This window comes from Sminthopsis crassicaudata, chromosome 2 (genome assembly GCF_048593235.1).
Source record: "Sminthopsis crassicaudata isolate SCR6 chromosome 2, ASM4859323v1, whole genome shotgun sequence".
Classification (NCBI taxonomy): domain Eukaryota; kingdom Metazoa; phylum Chordata; class Mammalia; order Dasyuromorphia; family Dasyuridae; genus Sminthopsis; species Sminthopsis crassicaudata.
This window is the reverse complement of record NC_133618.1, coordinates 138,511,627-138,534,086: the sequence shown is the minus strand read 5'-3', so window position 1 is coordinate 138,534,086 and position 22,460 is coordinate 138,511,627. Positions and strand designations below refer to the sequence as shown.

Below are 22,460 nucleotides of genomic sequence, written 5' to 3'. Positions count from 1 at the left end.
AAAATTATAACTTGCTTTGGCCAACAGCTGGTGGGAAATGACAGTGATGTCATAACAGAACTATCCTATTCCTCTTGTTTTTTAGCTATAAAAGGGTTTTTTCCCCCTGATTACTGATATTATTTTAGTGTTTCATATTCTAGCTAGAGTGAGGGTAGAGAGCAGTTAGAAATAAAAGATCTAGGAAATATGGTTTTTAAAAAAGAGCACTTTAGAGAGCAGACTTACCCATCAATAAACTATTTATTAAGTGCCTACTATGTGCTAAGCTTCCCATCCTGATTCTGCCCAGATTCATATGTGAGTCACTTGGCTTCTCTGAAGTGGTTTCCTCATCTGTAAAAACTGGGAGAAGACATGAAGAAAGTCTCCCTCTTTGTGACCATTAAATATTTCTCTCCTTATTTGAGAAAAAAATAGAAAGGAATTCTATAACTTATTGGAAGAAAATGAATATTACTTCTCTATATTTATATTTTTCCTATTGAAAAGCTCTAGTCAGTAAGCTGATGAGGGCCTTTCCCAGGGTGATGGCAGTGTCAAAGGAGTTAATGGGGCATATTTGAGAGATGCTACAAAGGTAAAACCCAACAGGCCTTGGCAGCAGCTTTTAGACGAAGGGGATGGGAAAGTGGAGAGTCAAGGATGGTCCTTAGGTCATGAGCCCTGGGGGGTGGGAGGATGATGACAGCCCATCCAGATTGAGATGTTTAAGAGGTAGTTGGAGGTATGAGGTCAGCAGAGAGCCCCATGTTTGAAGATGGAATTCATGATTGACACCTACACTCTAACCACAATTTTCAGATTGCTTCATATCACTAGAGAACTGTAGTTAGGGAAATGCCTTTTTTTTTTTTTTTTCCCATGATCTGGGGAAATAAGTGACCAGGATATGGATATCTTCTACTTCCCTGTGAACATAATACCCAGAAAGACAAGAACATGTTGAGCATTATTGGGCTGTCATAGCTGACAACTTTCCTGCCTCCAAGGTAGATTTTTCACTTAATTAATACAAGTGTTGTCTACACATGATCTTTCATGCAGATCACACTGGGAAAGTAGAACACCACATTTTGGAATGTATCCATTTCCAAAGTTATTTCCAGGTCTTTATATATTATATATTGAGAACAACAAGGAGGGTATTTTTTGTTTTATTTTAGAGTTAGAATTAGAGATCTAGAAGGGACTTTGAGGGCTATCTACTTCAAATCCTCCATTTTGTAGCTGAAGAAATTGATTCATAGAGAAGTTAAATTAATTTTCTATAGAAACTAATGTCAGGGCCACACATTTTAATCCCAGGTTCTCCAAATCTAAATTGCTCTTTGCTCTGCAACGTAACTATTTTGATCCATTTTAAAAGTTTTATTATTACCCTTTGTTTTTATTTCACAGTCACATTCCTTTAAATGTTTCTGATGGGAACCTTTCTTATAACAAAGGAAAATATTTAGACATAGCCAACCCCTTCAGCAGCCATTTGCGAGAGCATCTCTTTCCCTTCATATCTTTAGCATCCTCTTTACTGAGAAGGTTGATGTGAGTTTTATCATCTTTTCTGTGGTACTGGAATTATTCATTTCAATTCATCAGATTTTGACTTTTTTGTGGCTATTGCTTATGTAAGAGTAGATTTATGTAGTTATTATCTTGGTTTTGCTTACTTCCTTCTTTAGTTCTTCAATCAAGCAAACGACAATGAGTTATTAAGCATTTAGTCCAGGCACTGGAGATAGAAAAAACAAAATCAATCCCTACTCTCAAGAAGCTTATATTTTAATGGGAGATGCAACATATACATAAATAAACAGATGCATATATAAGAAATATAAGGTAGAAGGGAGGTTACTTTATAAGTGAAAATACTAACAGTTGAAGGGACTGGGATAGACCTCCTACAGAAGGTAGCATTGAGCTGAGTCTTGAAGGAAATCAGGGATTCTAAGAAGTGAGGAGGGAGAAGATTCCAGGCAGGAGATAACAGCCAACCCAAGGACATGGAGATGGGAAGGGGAGTGTCACATGTGAACAACAGCATGTAGGCAACAGAAGTTCGTGATCTAAACCAGGGATTCTCAAACTACAGCCCGAGGGCCAGATGCGGCCCACTGAGGACATTTATTCGTCCCTCTGGGTTATGGCAAATGGGCTGAGGGGCGGAGACAGAGTGTGTGAAATTTTGTTTTTACTGTAGTCCGGCCCTCCAGCAGTCTGAGGGACAGTGAACTGGCCCCCTACGTAAAAAGTTTGAGGACCACTGATCTAAACTAACAGCTGAGAAATTCCCATATAAATAACCGACTTTATGCTGGGTGACCCTTATATTGTGTGTCACTTAACCCTGATTGCCTCGCCAAAAAATACTGACTTTAAAATGCCCTCAGGAGTTAAGCAAATATAGAGTACTAAAATAAGATATTATCACAGTCAGAAGAGTTAAGTTACCCACTATTGCCTGAAAGTAAGACAGTCACAAAAATTTAAGGGCAGTGTTTGTGGTAGATGTCACTGTCTCAGTGTGGAAAGATTAAAAAAACCTTCCATAAAAGTCTTTCAGAAACTTTCATACATGTTTTCTCACATGAATTCCACATATTTATAATTCATTATGATGCAATAGTATTACATTAATATAGTTTTTCAGCCATTTCTTTTTAAAAAAATTATAACATTCTTTTTAAATTTTGAGTTTCAAGTTGTCTTCTCTCCTCTTCTACTCTTAGAGAAGGCAAGCAATATGATATCTATTATGCATATGAAATAATACAAAATATATTCCATATTAGCCATATTTTTTTAAAAGTAAGAAAAATAAAATGAGAAAAGTATACTACAATCTACCCTAAGAGTTCTCTCTCTGGAGTTGGATGGCATTTTTTTTCATCTTGAGTCCTTTGGAATTATCTTAGATCATTGTACTGATTAGAGTAACAAGTCTTTCACAACGGTTCATCATTGCAACATTGCTGGCATTGTGAACAATGATCTGGTTTTTCTCTAGGAATTTTCTCTTTGTGTTTTATCAGTTCATATGTCACCTTTTTCTTAAACTACTCCATTGTCATCACAGTTATATGCTACATCTTATTCAGCCATCCCACAAGTAATTCTTCCAATTTCCAGTTATTTGCCACCACAAAAAGAGCTGCTATAAATATTTTTGTATATATAGATCCTTTCGCTTTTTCTTTGGTCTCTTTAGGATACAGACTTAATAGTAGTTTTGTTTATTCAAAGGGTATACATGGTTTTATATCCCCTTGGGCATAGTTCTAAATTGTTTTCCAGAATGGTTAGACTAGGTCACTTCTCTGTCAACAATTCATTAGTGTACCTATTTTTCCCTCCCCTATAACATTTGCCATTTCTGATAGATGGAGATGTTACCTCAGAGTTGTTTTAATTTGCATTTAGATCATTAATTTATAGCATTTTTATTGGACTAGACATAGCTTTGATTTCTTCTATAAGCTGCTTGTTTATATTCTTTGATCATTTATTAGTAGGGGAATGTCTCTTAGTTTATTAATTTGATGCAGTTCTACATTTAGTATATATTAAATGAGACCTTTGTCAGAAGAAGTTGATGTTAAAAATATTTGATATTACTCTATATGGTCTATGGTACCTTTTGCCAAAATAGGCTTTCTTTGGGTTATTTATCTCTTTTAATTAAGTCTGTTTATTCTTTTGCTTTGTCTGAGGTCATGATAACTACCCCTGACTTTTTTTTTTTTTTTTTACTTCAGCTGAAGCATATTTGATTCTTTTCCAGCTCTTTATTTTAATTCTGTGTGTCTTTATGTTTCAAGAGTGTCTTTTGTAACCAACATATTGTTGGGTTCTGGTTTCTAATTCATTCTGCTGTTTGCTACCATTTTATGGATGAGTTTATCTTATTTATATTCATAGTTATGATTACTGTATATTTCCCTCCATCTCATTTTCTTCGGTTTCCTCTATCAGGAATGCTTGAAAGTCCACTATTTAATTAAATATCCATTTGCCTCCTGAGAATTATACTCAGTTTTTGCTGGGTAGGTTATCGTTGGTTGTAATACTAGCTCTTTTGTCTCTGGAACAACATATTCCAAGCCCTTTGCTTCTTTAACATGGAAACTGCTATATCTTATGTGGCTCCATGGTATTTGGATTGCTCTTTCTCACTGTCTGAAGTGTTTTCTCTATGACCTGGAAGCTCTGGGAGTTTTCATTTTGGGGTCTGTTTCAGGAGTCAGTTGGCGAATTCTTTCTTGGTATAATTTTTGTTGATAATTTCCTGAAATGTGATGTGTAGGATCCTTCTTTAATCCTGACATGGGCCCCTGCTCTCTTGTGTACCTCTCTGCCTGGATGTGGGACCAAAACTAGCTAATCAGTGCCCACTGTATTCGGGGCTAGCAAGGAGTCCCCTGTAATTTCTTTTTGATTACTTATTGTCTTTGGGAGAAGAGCTTCTAAAGCTCCTGTCACTGCTGTGGCCACTGGTGCTACCTTCGTCTTGGGTAGACCCTAGTGTCAAAGACCTCTACTGTTGACCTCCTAAGTTTTCTTATGCTGGAAAAGGTCTCGTCCTGAGCTGTTGTTGGCTCTGCAACTCAAAATTTTGATTTGAGGCATTATTTTAAAGTTGTTTGGAAGAGAATTTTGAGAGAGTTCAGCTAGGTTGCTGCCACTCGTCTGTCATCTTAGCTCCACCTTTTTAAAACTGTTTCCCAATTGATGGACATCCATATTGCATCCAATTTTTTTTATTATTAGAAAGAATGCTACAATGAAATTTTGTCTCATGTTGTAACTTGCTTTTTAGAAAAGCACCTGAAGATCTGAAAAATTTGGAGCATAGATAATTAATATTATGTCTGAGAAAATAAATTCAGCCTTGCAAATTTCAATTCCATTAGTATCCATAGAACTTTGAAGTCAACTGCTCTCTAATGATTTTTAAAAGACACCTTTTAGATACTAATAGTACCTTTCAAGGCTGTTAAGAATAGCCAGCACTAAGTATACATGTATTCTCTGCTGCAGTCTATGCCCTTCTTAACCAAGTCAAACACAATATATTCTTTAGCCTCAGGGTATAAAGCTGCCATCTTTAAGGTTGTTAGATTATACTATCATAAGAAAATGCCTATAACCTACAAGAGAAAATTTCAAAGGAAGGACCAAATCCCTTGGAACTCTCAGACTTTTGTCTTCAATGCAGATTACCACTATCAGTCACTTCCATCTTTTCTTTTTCTTTTTATTATTATTATTATAGCTTTTTATTGACAAAACATACATGGGTAAGTTTTCAACATTGACCCTTGCAAACACTTCTGTTCCAACTTTTCCCCTCCTTCCCTCCACCCCCTCCCCCAGATGGCGGTAGTCCCATTCATGTTAAACGTGTTAAAGTATATGTTAAATACAATATATGTATACATATTTATGCAGTTGTCTTGTTGCACAAGAAAAATCCACTTCCATCTTTTCAAAAGGCACGCAGTGGCAGTGAGATGTTGTGAAGAGTTGCTTTTGACACACACTGATTGAGGGATCCTGGCCTGATCATTTAAACTTTTAGTCCCCCAGCCAGCTCTCTAACACTGTACATTGCAGAAGAAGTGCAGACCTGCATCTATAAAGGGGACTTCTTTACCTGAGATTTCCTCATACTTTCATCACACATTTAGAGGCGTAGTCTCTCAGATGCCATTCTACATTGGTAAAGGAAGTTACTCACCAGCAGCTCCCTACAGTGAAATCTCATGTTTCATCCAATAAAATTGGTGCACCATCTGTATTCTGGTCAGGGAACGTTGTGAATGGCACATTCATTCTAAGTACACATTTTAGGGAGGGCATTGACAAATGGAAATGTATTCAGAGGAGCGTGACCAGAATGTTGGAGGGAATGGAGACCATCCTGTGTGAGGAACTGATTAAATGAACTAGGAATGGGTAGCTTAGAGAAGAGGAGATTTGGGAAGGATGAGGGTAACATGATTTCTGTCTTCATGAACTCAAAGAACTGAGATGTGGAAGATGAATTAAGTTTATTTGCTTTTACCCAGAGCATAGAAAAATTAACAAAAGTTAGAAATTGCAAAGAGGTAGATTTAAACCTATTTTCCTAACAATTAAGAGTCGTTCCAAAAATGGGATGGGCTTCCTTGAAAGATACTGAGGTCTCTATCACTGGAAGTATTAAAGGAAAGGTTAGCCACTTGTTAGGAATGTGGAAACGTAGGTTCTTACTTAATGAAGGTTTTAAAGATATGGGAATAGATGTGATCACTAAAATGAGGGACAGGCATAGGGAAGAATAGGGGATTTTTAGGGGATAAGAGTTTGGAATGGGGGTGGGAATGGGATAGGACTCTACTCAGGGAGATAAGAGAAATGGCAAGAGGTAGGAAAACAGGCAGAGGGCCACATTACTAACAAGAGAGTATTTCAAGAGGTGTGGGGCCTCCCGGATACAACAGTGGACTTGGAGTTAGGAAGACCTGGATTTGGATTTGAGCTTCAGATATTTCTAGCTGTATGATCCTGGGTAAGTCATTTAAAATCTGTCTGCCTCAGTCTCCTCAGCACTACCTCCCTGGGTTGTGGGAGCAGTGTTACAAAGCATCAGCACATTTTTGGCATATAACAGGTGCTTATTCATAAATCCTTGTTTCTTTCCTTCTTTTAAGAAGAAAGTAATTAACAAGGTTGGAAACTGCAAAGGTCGAAGAAAATGATCTGAGAAAAAAAATCTTTGGATTTAGGGCTTAAAAGGTAACCTTTAAGACAGTGCTTTTAGTAGAGTGATAAGAGTAAGGATCCACTTATAAGTGATTTAGTGTTAAGTGATAGGAGATAGAAGGAATGAGTGGTACACCACTGAGCTTTTGGGTTTTTTTTTTTTTTTTTAAGAGTTTGCTGGTCAAAGGAAGGAGAAGTTGCGTAGTAGCTCAATGGATAAGAGAATCAAGGGAAGGTATTTAAAGTGGCAAAACTGAAATACAAAAACCTGATTGTGGGTGAATGAAAAGGTTGAGACAAATAGATTGAAGGCATAGAGATAGTTTTGAATATCCAGGGTATAGCCCAGGAAGAGGGTAAATGATAGACCACTCAGAAGAGATGAGAGGGGTATGGATGGAGGACACAATTAGAGGGGCTCACCTTGAAAAGAAGAGACTTCCTCCTCCGAGAAATAAGGAAAAGAAAAGAAGATGAGTAAAGATATAAAGAGAAATTTAGATGCAGAGATTAGAGAAATTGCAAGAGTTTGCAATGGATGACTTTGTTCTTCCCAAATAGAAATTCCCTCTCAATAGAGGTTTTAAAGTGAAGAAGGGATAACTTCTTTTTATTTTATTTTATTTTTTATTATTTAAAAAAAAAATTTTATTAATTTTTATAATTATAACATTTTCTTTGACAGTACATATTCATAGGTAATTTTTTTTTACAACATTATCCCTTGTACTCCATTCTGTTCTGAGTTTTTCCCCTCCTTCCCTCCACCCTCTCCCCTAGATGGCAGGCATTCCCATACATATTAAATATCTTATAGTATATCCTAGGTATAATATATATGTGCAGAACCAAATTTTGTTGTTGTTGTTGTTGCAAAGGAAGAATTGTAATCGGAAGCTAAAAATAATCTGGGGAGAAAAACAAAACAAAACAAAACAGTGCTCACAGTTTACACTCATTTCCCAGTGTTCCTTTTCTGGATGTAGCTGATTCTGTCCATAATTAATCAATTGGAATTGGATTAGATCTTCTCTATGTTGAAGATTTCCACTTCCATCAGAATACATCCTCATACAGTATGGTTGTTGAAGTATATAGTGATCTTCTGGTTCTGCTCATTTCACTCAGCATCAGTTGATGTAAGTCTCTCCAGGCCTCTCTGTATTCCTCCTGTTGGTCATTTCTTACCGAACAATAATATTCCATAACATTCATATACCATAATTTACCCAACCATTCTCCAATTGATGGACATCCATTCATCTTCCAGCTTCTAGCCACTATGAAAAGGGCTGCCACAAACATTTTGGCACATACAGGTGCCTTTCCCTTCTTTAGTATTTCCTTGGGATATAAGCCCAGTAGTAGCACTGCTGGGTCAAAGGGTATGCACAGTTTGATAACTTTTGGGGCATAATTCCCGATTGCTCTCCAGAATGGTTGGATTCTTTCACAACTCCACCAACAATGCATCAGTGTCCCAGTTTTCCCACAGGGGATAACTTCTTAATGGGGACATTGGAGAAGAAATTCTTGGTCATATATAGATTGGACAAAATGGTCTTTCAATGCTTTCCCGGTTCTAATTCTGCTATTTTGAGTTTAAGTCATTGGGGTGGTATTCGGAACTTGTAAATAAATACATTTTGTGGTGGTTACTGTAAAGAATGAAAAATAGATACAAGTGGATGTGAATTAAAAGGATTTCCAAGAAGCATTGAGAGCCCAGATAGTTTTATAGCATTCATCTACTGGAACCAATTGCCACCATTATATTACTTTACTTGACAATCTAAGAACAGAAATAGAGATAGGATACAGATGAACCTGGATTTCTTGTTTTCTAGTGACCAATTCAAGTGAAGGAAGAGGGGCCTAATGATTAATTGGAAGAATAAGATGAGTAGAGAAAGTGGAGGATATAAGAGTAAAAAAGACCAGATTTAGTAGAATTGTGGAAGAGGGAGAGGTGAGTGGATAGGATGCAATGAGGAATGGTATTTTAGTATTTAAAATCTTGGGGATGAACAGTTCAGAATGGTGACAGGATCCAAAGCTTATAGGTGCTGAAATGAGGAGTTGATAAGGTATTGGAAATATCAACATGGATGATGACATCATCATAATTGGAGTGTATGAAGTCATTAAAACAATAAGGGGATGTCTTAGGAAGTGATATAGCTGAATTTAACAAAGATAATAAATAATTTAATAAAGAGGATAAATTGGGATCAGATCCTATGGAATTCACAAAAGGGAACATTAACAAAAAGATGGCAGCATAATAGTCTAGAAGTAACAGTGAGGAACAAAGATTATGTAAAGCACTTCCCAAGCTTCCTTTGAAGACGGAGTTCCAGGGACTTGATGTCATCAGAGGATAGTAAGACTTCATTTAATACAAGGTAGAAAATATGTTTAAGGGAAAGGCAGAGGACACAATGTGAATGACCTTTATCCTAGTCAGCCCGACATCAAATATTTACTGAGAATTTGCAGTGTGCCAGGCACCTGTGCTAAGCCTTGGGAATACAAAGACAGGCAAAAAAAAGTATCTCTTTTCAGAGAGCATGCATTTGAATGGAGAATAAATAAGTAGGTATATGCAAGATGTATACAGAATAGCCAGAATGCAAACTTGGATAGGAAGACATTAGCAGTTGGGAGGGCAAGGAAAGGATGTCTGCAGAAAGTGGGATGTGAGCTGAGCCCTGAAGGAAATATGAGGAGAAATAAGAGGCAGGGCATCCAAGGTGTGGGGGACAAGGCAGCAAAGGCAAAGTGAGTAGTGCTGGAGTGTCATGTTTCAGGAACTATGTTAGCAACATTTAATTCAATAATTGCTTTGTCCTTTTTGTATAAATCTTCAAATGCCCTTATTTTTGAAGATATCTTTTAACTGAACTTAAACCTTCAAAGTAGAGAAGAGAGAGAAGGGAAGTGAGCCAAAGAGATTAGTGAAAGCAGAGGAAAAAATAGGAAACAGAAGGATGAAAAGTTTGAAGCAGGAGCTGACTTAATTTGATTTGAATGTTTTGCTTACAAATAGGCTCTCTCCAGGAAACTTATGCTAGAGGCAGTCTCCACATATTAATACTTAATTTCTCAGATTTTAATTGGGAGTTAATGAAGCTCCAAGATAATATTAAAAATGAATTAAAGTCAACACAGCAGTTGGTCATACCCATGGCTCACTTAAATTTTCATGACATTTTTGTCAGGTGCATTTGTCAAGATGGCTGGAAAGTTGTGGAAAAGGATCTATTTTCTGGCCATAGGGCATAGTAAGGAAAAAAAAATCTTGGTACCTTGATATTGTATCCCTTAAGAAGATATCAAATATATCTCTAATATTAAGTCTAACTGAAAATATTAATCCTTTGCAAATGACAGAAATCAGGGAGTGAAGAGATCTGTGTCCCACTCAGACCAAGAAAACATCATCACATGGTTTAAGGAGGAGCAGATCCCACTGAGAGCTGGCTTTGAGAAAAATTCAGACACAATTGCGCCCTGGTTCCATGGTGAGTACAGAAAACCCTTCAATGTGGTCTCCACTATCATCAGAAGAGACTTGAACCCACAGAGACCATTGTTACAGAAAGTGTTCTCTTCAACATGCTGACCAAGAGATTTTCAAAATACTTGTGTCTATTCAAAGATTAGGCTGGATTTCTTTGTATTCCCTGTTTCCTGGGGACCAATTCATCAGCTCATGAAATTTGTTAACAAGCAGTGAATAATTTCATAAGCCCTGCACATACTGGGTTAATTTGTTGTCCAAACAAATTACCTATGACTGAATGAAAAGATATATTCACATTGCCTTTTGCAAGCAGTCCCATAAGAGAAAGTTCTCCCTCCAAAGAATTGGGATAGAAGAAACAGTGCCAGTCTGGGATTCATGAGAAGCATTCTCTTCCTGGATCTGCCATAAGCTATCTTTATACCTCCTGGCAATTCCTTTCCCTTCCTCAAGTCTCAGTTTTCTCACCTGGAAAAGGTGTTGATTAGGCTTTATGATTTCTCAGATTCGTTCCATTTTTATGATTCCTAGACTCTGGATTCTTCTGGGTAGTTGAGGTTGCAACCAGCGGTAGGGGCTGAATCTGCAGACTTGCCAAGAAAGTATCACCTTAAACACAATTACTGTGTGCAGTCTGAAAAACTCCAAGTCGGGGCCAACTCTGCCAGCTCAGCTCATGCTTCACTGCCTACTCTTTTCACTGTTTTGGGTTTCAGTGGCAATGATAGCCAATCTGTTTGGCCCAGAAATTACTTCTCTAAGACTAGCTTGTTGCTTGACCAGCTGTGCACTCAGTTAACCCATTTGTCACAGTGCAGCCCTTAGTATATAGTTTTAACAAATTTAATTGAAGTTTTATATCTACAGTGATGTATTGCTCGTTTGAATAGATATTGAAGCCTGAGGTGTCATCTCCAAAAGAAGAGGCCATTTTTTTCTTTTAAACCAAAGCATTACATCTATTAGAAACTATAAGGTTGCGCATGGTCCCCCCAGGATTCCCTGCTTTGGAAGTGGCTGTGAGCCTTGCTCCCTGAACTGGGAGACCGGAATCCTAGTCCTGCATCACATACTTACTGGTTCCATGACCTTGGACATGTCACTTAGTGTTGCTTCTGTAAAACAGAACACCTACCTCTAGTAGACCAGCTAGAGAAAGTTATTGTTGTTTGTCCTTTGTTCTCAAAGACAACCTAGATGTCAGGGAGCTGATACCATAACATGCAAGTGGATTGGCTTTGAATGAGGAAGAGCCGTGCAAGGTCACCTGCCTCACTTTCCCCTCCAGAGCCATCTGGGCCCAGAGACCAGATGCAGAGCAGGATGACTGGAGATGGCTGTGCATGAAATGAGAGACCATGGCCTTTTTAAATTAAGTTCTTTAACAGGTATATTCAGGGATTTAGAGTAAGAAAGAAAGAAATGAGGCAAAGGATGGAATTTCTTACCTAGTCAAAAATAAATGAGTGAATGATTTTTTTTTTTAATTTTTAATTTTTTGCCAAGACAATTGGGGATTAAGTGCTTTGCTAGGAAGTATCTGAGGCTGAATTTGAACTCAGATTTTCATGAATTCGGGGCCAGTGCTCTATCTACTGCTCCCTCTAGCTGCCCTATGAGGTTCTTTTTGTAGTTGTTTTGGTTTTTTTAATGAATCTTTCTGGGAGGGGAAGACCCTCAGAGTATCTGGCCAAAGCAAAAATTTTACATTCCCTTTGAGCCTAGCAGGGCCAAAACCAAACAAACAAAACAAAACCCAAATGGTCTTGATTGGGACCTTTCCTTAGCCAATCAATGAGAGCCAGAGTGAGAAATAATATTTATTTATTTATTTATTTATTTACCTAGAGAAAATAGCTGAATTGTGAAGTCAGACGACAAATGACAAAAGGTTCAGAAGCGAGAGGAGAGGAAGTAGAAGCAATGAGAGTAACATTTTTCTGTGTGTAGCAGAAGTTTGTTTCTTTTTTTTTTTCCTGAGTCTGGGGTTAAGTGACTTGCCCAAGGTCACACTGCTAGGAAGTGTTAAGTGTCTGAGACCAGATTTGAACTCGGGTCCTCCTGAATTCAGGGCTGGTGCTCTATCCACTGTACCACCTAGCTGCCCCCAGAAGATTATTTCTAATAATTAACAGTGAATTGGCAGTAGATCACAGGTCAAATATGGATTAGGTTTTCCTTTCCTTTGTGGGAACATGGTAGGTATTGGGGTTTGAAATTCTGATCAAGGGATGAATCCTTATATCAAGAAGTCTGGCATCTTGGTCCTTGAACATTATATAGTCAGCCCATTTGAATGTTTCCTTATAGCATCATGGTTTATTCATTTCAAATAACCCATGAATTTGTCAGTGAAATCCAATTAATTTGGAAGAAGAAGCGGGGAGGCCATTTGTCAAGTATGTCATAAAGGGAAGCCATGCTTCAGGTGGGATTGGATTACATGCCCTCTGAGACCCATTCCAACACTGACACTGATTCCATGTATTCAGTTTTGACTGACCTGAAAAATACATTCAACAATCAGTTCTGTTTGAAAACTCACCTGGAAGCTGTGAAAGCATGATTAAGCCAGGAGCCTAGTGGAAACTCACAAAATACTGCTTGGAAATTTTGCTGCTCTGGGCTAAAAATCCCCACGAAAAATCAACCCAAGATTCTTGTATTTTACGTATACACGTTGTATCGATGTACCATTGTAGTAGTGTCCTTGTTATTTACTCAAACATTTATCATGTTCATGTTGCCAGAGAAAAAAAGAGCTTGTACCATAAATCATTATCTTCAGTTTGAGTGAGTTAATCAGATTTCACAGGCTTCTACAGAAAAGATGGATCACTTCTAAATAATTCATTCTACCTTTAGCACTTACATTTATTCTCTTGCAACACAATTGTTTTTTCATTGGTGCTTTGAAATCTTAGCTGGTGGTCTTCCTGTACTGATTTATCAGATTTCTTTCTCTGTCCTTTATTCTAGGAATTATTTTTTTAAGTTATTAAATTATCTTCTTATCTCAAATAATCTCATTTCACATTTAAAAATTTTCTTAATGAAGCAGCAATTCCTAATGGCAAAATTTAATCATGTCCTAAAATTTGAATGAAAATGATATGTTAATAGATAAGTAGATTTTTTTTTCATTTTTGTTTGCTATGACTGGATTGCCCTAGTACAAAAAGAGTAAGCAGTTCAACTCATCTTGTATTTATTGAACAACTTCTCTATCCATATAACCAGACAAGGATCTTTAGTATACCAAAGGACTTAATTCAATTCACCTTGCATATTTTGAACACCACCATGTACCAGGTACTGTGCTGAGGATAAAACGAAAAAAAAAAAATGAAATGATGCTGGGCTAAATACTCTACTAGAATTATAAGATGTAATAAAAGGGGATTTTATTTCTGCAAAATAGAACAAAAAACTTTATAAAGTTTAGTTCACATGTATCATTTCTATATTCATTTTTAAGGACAGACAAGAATTAAAACATCTTCTTCTTTCTCATTCTGTGTCATCTTATACCAGTCATTAACTTCAAAACATCTCATGTCATTTACTTGATATTTCCAGAGACAGAAAATTTCATTATAGATACAATCCTCTTTCAACAAATTTGAATGAACAATGTTAGTTATTATTATACTAGATAATTTTGAGTCAAATGTTGTAGAGGGCTGAAACTCTGAAAAGGTGTACTTGAATCAGACAGCAGAGCACTTAAGGCTAATTACCTATTCAAGGTGAGATAATGGTTCTATAAGCATATACTTAGATGTTGTGGTGATGTGATGGCTCTCCTCAGGTGCTTGCTGAAGGTGTGGAGGTGAGGTAATCATAGGCAAGGCTTGCAGGGCTGAGGGAGAGAGGTCAGGGTCACTCAGCTGCAGGATGAGGAAGCAAGAGGCTGGAGATTCCGGACTCTATAATCCAGGATACATCTTTGGCAAGCTTCGTGGCAGCTTGCCTGCCTCCTTCACTTCTCCCCCTAAAGACCAAGGACTCTGATCCTGAGGTTCTCCAGAGAGTTAGCCTGACCTTAATAAAATATTATTCAAAATAAATGGGTCATAAGTTTAACTTATATTGTGCTGGAAGGGGTAGAGGAAGGGAGGAAGAAAAATGTGGAACACAAGATTTTGTAAGGTTGAATATTGAAAACTATCTTCGCATAATACATTTTGAAAATAAAAAAAAACGTATTAATGGGGAAAAGTAAATGGGCCATTGACTTAGTAGACAGTATGGTATGGTTTTAGAAAAAGCATCAGCTTGTAAATTGGATTTGGGTTCAAATTCTACCTCTTATACTTGCTATGTGACATGGCATAAGTCATTTAACTTCCCTAGGCTTTGGACTCCTTGTCTAAACAAAAAGAAGTTTGAACTAAATGATATCTAAGGCTTCTTTTATTTCTAGAACTATGATCCTTTGGTTATCTGACTAGGGCTTAGAAATTTCTATGAAAATAATTGTTGTAGACTCAAAGAAAGTGACATTGAGTCAGTATAACAAGATCCACGATATCATCAGTGTTGAGGTTCCCTCCACCAAGGCAGATCTCAGATTCTCCTTTTCTTAGTGGCAGTCTTAAGTAATAATAATAGTAGCTAATATTAATATAGGGTTTAATGTGTTTCAGGTTCTAATGCTACGTGCTTTATAATTAACATCTCATTTTATCTTCTCAATAACCCCAGGAGTCCTGTTGTCCCCATTTTACAGATAAAGAAACGGAGGCAAGTAGTGGTTAAGTGACTTGCCCAGGATTACATAGCTAAGGAAGTATATGAGGCTGGATTTGAACTCAGGTCTTCTGTGTTCTGTCCACAGCTGCACATGAGTGCTGGATGCTTGAGTGACAGTTGGTCTACAACCATTTCCTACTCACATACAATTCAGGTTTGAATGCCCTTTACAGAACGTATAAGCCATTGTAAAGCAGTTTTTGTATTGTTTGGAGAAAGAAAGCAGAGTGTGTTTTCAGAAAATCTGCTACTTACTACCTATGTGACCATGGGAAGGTCACTTCCTCTCACTACAATTTTCTGTGTAAAGGACATAACCTTTCAGTTTAAATTTGGCTCTTTAATTCTGCCTTCCAAGGGCTTGTGCTGTGCTTGGAGAGGGAAGGCTGTGCTTGCTGCCTGATGCAGTCAGAGAACAGTTGAGTGTTAAATTGTTAAATCAACCATACATGTATTCCTGATAGTCTTATGTCCCTCTGTCCGATCATAATCCCGTATCCTTTCATCTCTCCAGTCCCTCATTCCTTCTAAACCATTTTAAAACATCCTCACTCAACCCAGTTAATCAATTAAAGCTTATTGCTTGAATTTGCATTTTAAATTGCATTTTTTTTAAACAATCTCCTGTGTGCCAGGTGAGAAGCAGTGAGGGGTAATAGATAGGGAGCTGGAAAAGTCAGGAGGGCTTGGCTTCAGGTCCTGCCTCTGACGAGGGGCACCGGGGGCACATCCTTTACTGTCTCGGTTCTCTGAGCAGCTTTCTTTGAGTGGCAGAGGAGGTGCCCTCCTGCACTGCCAGGCAGTTTCTTTATGCTGCTATTATCTATCCCTAGAACAAGTCCCATCCATTGCATTAGGAACTATCCCACTGCTTCCTGCTTTCCCAATCCATCATCCCAGCTCGAGCCTTCCTTCACCTACAGTCAAAATCTTGAGCCTATCATTAAGCAATTCAACTTTACCCTGCCTTCTGCCTTTGAGTCCTTTAGCCTCTTTTCCTATTGGTACTCATCGCTTTCCAAACTCTAGTTATGGATTATTCCCTCCATCTTTTTCTTTGCTCCTAAAATATTTATTTTACCCTGATGAATCATGTGTGGAGATCGTGAAAGTCACATTATTGAACTGTGTTTGCTTCAAATGTTTGTTATATAATCTCACCAGAGCCCCCACTGCTATACAGCAGTCCTTTTATTCATCCATGATTGAGTCTACATCCCATCCTGCATAGCATCTGTTCAAATATTTTCTCCTCATGACACTCACAGTACTCCTCAGTCCCAACAGAAGATTAAAAATCTTCTGTTGAATAAAAAAGGGTGTAACTTTGCAAGGTCCTTCTATGCTACTTCCCAGTTCTACATTTCAAATCACCACATCAGCTTCCCATTCTCTCCTCCTTTGCTCTAGTCTCAAAAAGAAAGAGTGGATTACTCTGCTCTCACAAACATTTGTATCCTTAACTCCATCCTCTCCTGTCTCCTCTGGAAGTTTGCTCCCTTTTTCCTTCCTATTCCTTTTCCCTTTCTTTCTATTCCCCATCCCTTTCCCTTCCTTTCCACTTCCCTTCCCTTCTGCTTCCCCTCATTTTCTCTTTTCTTTATCCTTTCCCTTCCTTTACCTTTTTCCTTTCCCTTTCTCTTTTCCCCTTCCTCTTCTATTCCTCTTTCCCTTTCCTTTTTCCCTTCTTCCCTTCCCCTTCATCCTCTTATCCCCTCTTCTCCCCTTTCCTTTCTCCTTCCATTTCCCTTCCTTTTCTTTTCCCCTTCCCCTCTACTTTCATTTCCCCTTCCTCTCCCTTTCCCTTTCCTTTTCTTCTCTTTTTTGTTTAACTCTTAAATTATTTTTTAAAAGTATTTTTTCAATTAGCAAGCATTTTTTCTTCTAGCTCCCCCAATTTAAAAAAAAAAAAAAAAAAAAGGAAAACCAAACTCTTGTAACAAATATACATAGTTAAAAAAAAAAAAAACATTCCTGAATTGGCAATCCACATTCAAAATTATGTCTCTGTAACCTGTATCTCTCACCACTCTCTCAAGATATGGATAACATTCTTCATCATTGGTTTCTTGAAATTATGGTTGTTTGCTGCATTGATCAAAGTTGCTTCTTTAACTTTCAGTCTCTCCTAATGCAATGACTCTTTCCTTCCAGCTTCCAAACATATCCAACAGCTTCCAAATAAATCCTGCCTCCCATCATTATAAAACCATCCCCCTTGCTATTGCTCTATATTTCTTCCCTTTCACAATCAAATTTCTTTAAAAAAAAAAAAAAGCTGTGTTTACTGCTTCTGCTTTCTCACCTCATACTCTCTTCTCAGCTTACAACATTAAGACTTCCATTCTCATCACTCTACTCAAATTGTCTTCTCCAAGATTACCAAGAATTACTTTTTCTTAATGGCCTTTTTTAACTGAACAGTTCTTTCTTTATTCTTTTTTTCTTTTTAATAATATTTTATTTGTCCAAATGTATGCAAAAATAGTTTTCAACATTCACTTTTGCAAAATCTTATGCTCCAAATTTTTCTCCTCTCTTTCTCCCACAAGAAAACAAGTAATCTTATAGAGATTAAACACATGAAACTCTTCTAAACACATTTCCATATTCATCATGCTATGCAAAAAAAAATCTTATCAGATCAGAAAGGGAAAAACAAACAAACAGACAACAAAAATCAAAAAAGGTAAAAATATTATTCTTTCTCCACATTCAGTCTCCGGAGTCCTCTCTCTGGATTTGGATTTGTTAATGGCCTTTTCTTAATCGACTTCTCTTCAGAATTTGATATTGCTGATAATTCCCTTTCTACTGATCATTCCTCTTCCTGCTACTTTTGTGATACTGCTCTGTGTTATGATCAAGATGATCTGTGTTTAAATCCTATATTAGACACTTACTGTGAGGCTCTGGGCAAGTCCCTTGATCTTTCTAAATCTCCATTTCCTCATCTGCAAACTAAAGAATTTGGATTTAATGGACTTCAAGGCTTTTTCCATCTTTAAATATACCTGTATGATTGCTCTTTCTCTCTTTTTTAAAAATTTTATTTATAATTTTTTGACAATATATATGCATGAATAATTTTTTTATAATATTATCCCATGTATTCATTTTTCCAAATTATCCCCTCCCTCCCTCTACTCCCTCCCCCCGATGGCAGGTAATCCCATACATTTTACATGTGTTACAATATAATCCAGATACAATATATGTGTGTAAATACCATTTTCTTGTTGCACATTAAGTATTAGATTCCGAAGGTTTAAGTAACCTGGGTAGATAGACAGTAGTGCTAACAATTTACATTCACTTCCCAGTGTTCCTTCTCTGGGTGTAGCTACCTCTGTCCATCATTGATCAACTGGAAGTGAGTTGGCTCTTTTTTATGTCGAAGATATCCACTTCCATCAAAATACATCTTCATACAGCATTGAAGTGTACAGCGATCTTCTGGTTCTGTTCATTTCACTCAGCATCAGTTGATGTAAGTCTCTCCAGGCGTCTCTGTATTCCTCCTGCTGGTCATTTCTTACAGATTGCTCTTTACATGATTGCTCTTTCTCAATCTCTCTTACTAAATCCTCATATTTCTTTTATCTCCCTTGCCAGGGTACTGTACCCTAGGCTCTTTAAAAAAAAAAAAAAAAAAAAAAAAAAAAAACAACCTTTTCTCTCCTGATGTTCAGTAGTTCCAATGAAGTCATCTATCACCACTAAGCAAATAACTCTCAAATCCATGTATCTTTTCTCAGTTTTCTGAACTTCAGTGTTCTATCATCATAATTGCATGTGGGATATCTCCAGGGGATGTTCCATAGATAACTCAAACTCAACCCAATTCAGAACTCATTCTTTATTTATTTATTTATTTATTTTGCCAAGCCCCTTTCCTTCTCCTAACTTCTTATTTTTGTGGATGGCACCATTATCATTCCAATCACCAGTTTCCCAAAACTGAAGTCATTCTCAAGACGATTCCAATTAAGAGGAAAAATGGTGTTTCTCCAAGGAGACTGATATGGATGCTCACTGATGTGTAACTCACCAAACAAATTATATTTTTAATAGAAATGTATAGAAAGTAGAAACAGAATGACTATAAAGTTATAGCCCAGTCATGTAAAAATATTGTCAGAATGCTGAAGCTCAGAATAAGCTCAGGCTGCTGAGGGACCCCGACCAAAACAAATTTTCTGTTTATTTGCTTTGGGGGGACAGGTGCTGATTGAAAGGATAAGACTTTTGAATGGGGGTAAAAGGGATGGTGTTAAATGGCAACAGAGAGAAAGTAGAAGTTCCAATTTTGCTTTTATTTTCTCTGCCAAGAAAAATTACCTTTGCATTGGAAAACATAGAACAAAAATGTTTACCCAAAGTTGACACCCCACATAAGTAAAGCGATAGTAAAAGAGCATCATTCTGGCCTTGATGAATTCAAGCCATCTCACCTAGATGGGCTCTGACCTTGGTTATTGAGAGAACTGACAGTTATATTTAGTTGTTGAGATACCATCAGCAGTACTTGAAAATAGAAAACAGTAGAAGAACCACAAGATTGAAGAACAAATTTTTTTCCCCAATTTTAAAAATAAATAAACAAAAATCTCCCTTCTCAATCTGTATTTCTTCTTAGAATCAACAAAAACCTCCCTTCTCAATCTGTATTTCTTCTTAGAGTCTTTTTATCTCATTTCATTATTGTATCATTTTTGTATAGCAATTTTTGATGTCACCTGAACTAATCAGCCTCTAACCTGTGAATAAGCAGAGCCAGTTTAATTTCAAAGTGAGGGAAATAGGTTGTAAGCAAGGGGGCTTGACACGATACCAGGGCCCTGCCCCAATGGGAGGTGTGCTTTAGTGTGGCAAGATCTCAGTACTCGTACCCATGGCTATGCAGTGAGCTGCAGCCCTGACCATGATGGGTAACAGCAACAATGAGACAAATTTGATTCATAGCAGGAATTCATGATCTTGAGCTCAGAGAATACCTCATACTGGTCAAAGCAATACAATAATTATATGAAATAATTCTGCACTTTGTTGTGAGTGAGATCAATTGGTGAGCACAAAGGATTATTGTCATACCAAACTCAGCCTTAGCTCTGGAAAGTAGGCTGTTATCTAATATCTTGAAAATAGTTTATAAGAAAAATATGAATATGCTGATATGCTTTTATATTGATGTTTATATCTGCTAATGAATGTTAGGGATCTTCCTGCCTAATAATGACTCAGTTTACCTCCTGCTTTTATAACAAAATCAGATTATATATTTTGACCTGTTTTAACCCACTTGATGATGGATCGGCTAGGTATATTTCTATATATGATTAATAATATAGACTAATGTGCTTTTAGAGTCTATGGGCAAAGTATCAGAAACTAATAAATGAAACCCTTAGGATGAAGTTCAACGAGAATCCACATACATCAGTGTATCTGTTCAATCATCCAAAGAGGAATCATCTTGTTCCTATGTAGTAAGCATGACATGGAGGGAGGGGAGGGAAGTGGCAAGATTGGAGAAAAGCCACAAGAAGCTAAAAAGGCACAGTTCCTGCTAGTAAGGAGCTTCCATGTTACCTGGGGAGTCATGCATATGTATTCACCATGAAAACAGTGTGTCACCTGGTTGTATAATTACAATTAGTAAATGCATTTATTAAAGCCCTATTTGTACCTCTCTGGAAATGTTAATCCTTTTTTTTTTTTTTTAAAGATTGTTCTTCCTTTCTGACATATTGAGAAAATGAGAATGTGTTCGATTTTCTATTACTATTCTATATTACATTTCCTAATAGAAAGTTTAGCCAACTTTTTTTAAAAATCAGATTTTTTTTTGTTTTAATCAACATATGGATTATCATTAAACTAGAAAATGTCTGTCTGTTGAAGTAGAAGCAGATTCTTCATTAAATGACTTTCTTACTATTATTCTCTGTTGAATATAAATTAGTCTTTAAACAATCATCATCATCAACTGCTATCATCACCATCATCGTAATAGCTATTGTCATTAACATTATTACTTCACATAGATCATCTTATTTAATTCTCATAGCAATGAGCTATGGTACATAAGTTATTTATTTCTCCATTAGACAGATCAGAACACTGAGACCCACAGAGGTTCTTAACTCACACAACTACTTAGAATGGGAACCAAAGCCTACTTTTCTGGCTTTTTCTTCCTGGATGCATTTGGTATTTCATCTATGCACTTCTAGAAATGTGATGGGCATTTTATTAACATGTATTTAAAACAATTACAAAAATGATTCTATTCTCTTCTTTTCCCAAAGGACCTTTGTTACCATCTTAGCAGGTAATTGAGCTTGTCCTTGTCCAAATGCATTAGCATCTGTATTTTATTTTCCTAGCTGCTCAGAACAGATTTTTTTTTTACATTTATAGGGTATCCAGCATATTCCATTATTAAGCTATATTGATTGCTTCTAGTTTTGGCACATCCCTTAAGTTTTTCATTCTCCACAGGGGTAAATCCTATTAGTTTCTGTGAAAGCAATTAGTCTCTGAAACCTGAGTTCTCTGGAGGTAGTTTTCCTTGTGGATTCGTATTTCCCTTCTCTTCTTCCACACTTGCTATCCTAGCAATTCCTAGACCTATGGCTAGGTCTCTTATAGCATCTAGTTATGGATATTTATGTACATATAAAGCATATAAATACAGTAGCTAATATTAAAGACAAACCGAGTGCCTCTAATTTTCCTTAACCAATAAATTCACCCAAGTCAGAACTAATTACTCTCAAACTTATATACTCATATACATGTGTATGATACATACCATGTCTATATGTACACATATATAAATATTTTATTCACACATAGATTAAACAGTAGTCTAAGAAAGACATATTGGATGCCTCCCTAATCTTCCTTAACCTATGAATTAGCCCAAATCAGCAGTAATAGCTCTCAAACTTATAGTTAGATATACACACATGTATGTACATACAGAGACAGATAAAACCTTAGAATATTTGAATGTGTACATGCAAATATTACATATATGTTACATATACATGCATGTGTATCTATCTATATATCAGTAGTTACTCTTAAAGAAGATATATTGAGTGCCTCCCTAATTTTCCTTAACCTATGAGTTAGCCTAAGTCAGAACTAATAGCTCTCAAACTTATACAAATAGATAAACACATTTATGTGTAGATGTACACACAGAGACATACAATGTGCATATATTTGGGTGTGTATATACAAACATTATATACAGATATGTTATATATACACATATGCATGTGTGCCTCCCTAATTTTTCTTAACCTATAAATTAGTACAATCAGAAGTAATGCTTCTCAAACACTTTTAACTGAGGACTGGAAACTTCTGGCTTCCACAATCTTCAGAAGTCTAGGAAGAATCCTTTATCTTTTAGGGGATA

General features: G+C 36.8%; 1 protein-coding gene across 5 annotated transcripts in view; it reads left to right on the top strand.

Moving 5' to 3' along the window:
* Nucleotides 1-22,460, top strand: part of SH2D4A (SH2 domain containing 4A) — a 117,286-nt gene that overhangs the window by 73,583 nt on the left and 21,243 nt on the right. For all 5 annotated transcript variants that reach the window (XM_074287443.1, XM_074287442.1, XM_074287441.1 and 2 more), the window contains exon 8: nt 10,138-10,268. In XM_074287443.1, coding sequence (XP_074143544.1) covers nt 10,138-10,268 — 131 coding nt within the window. The remainder of the gene's footprint in view (nt 1-10,137; nt 10,269-22,460) is intronic.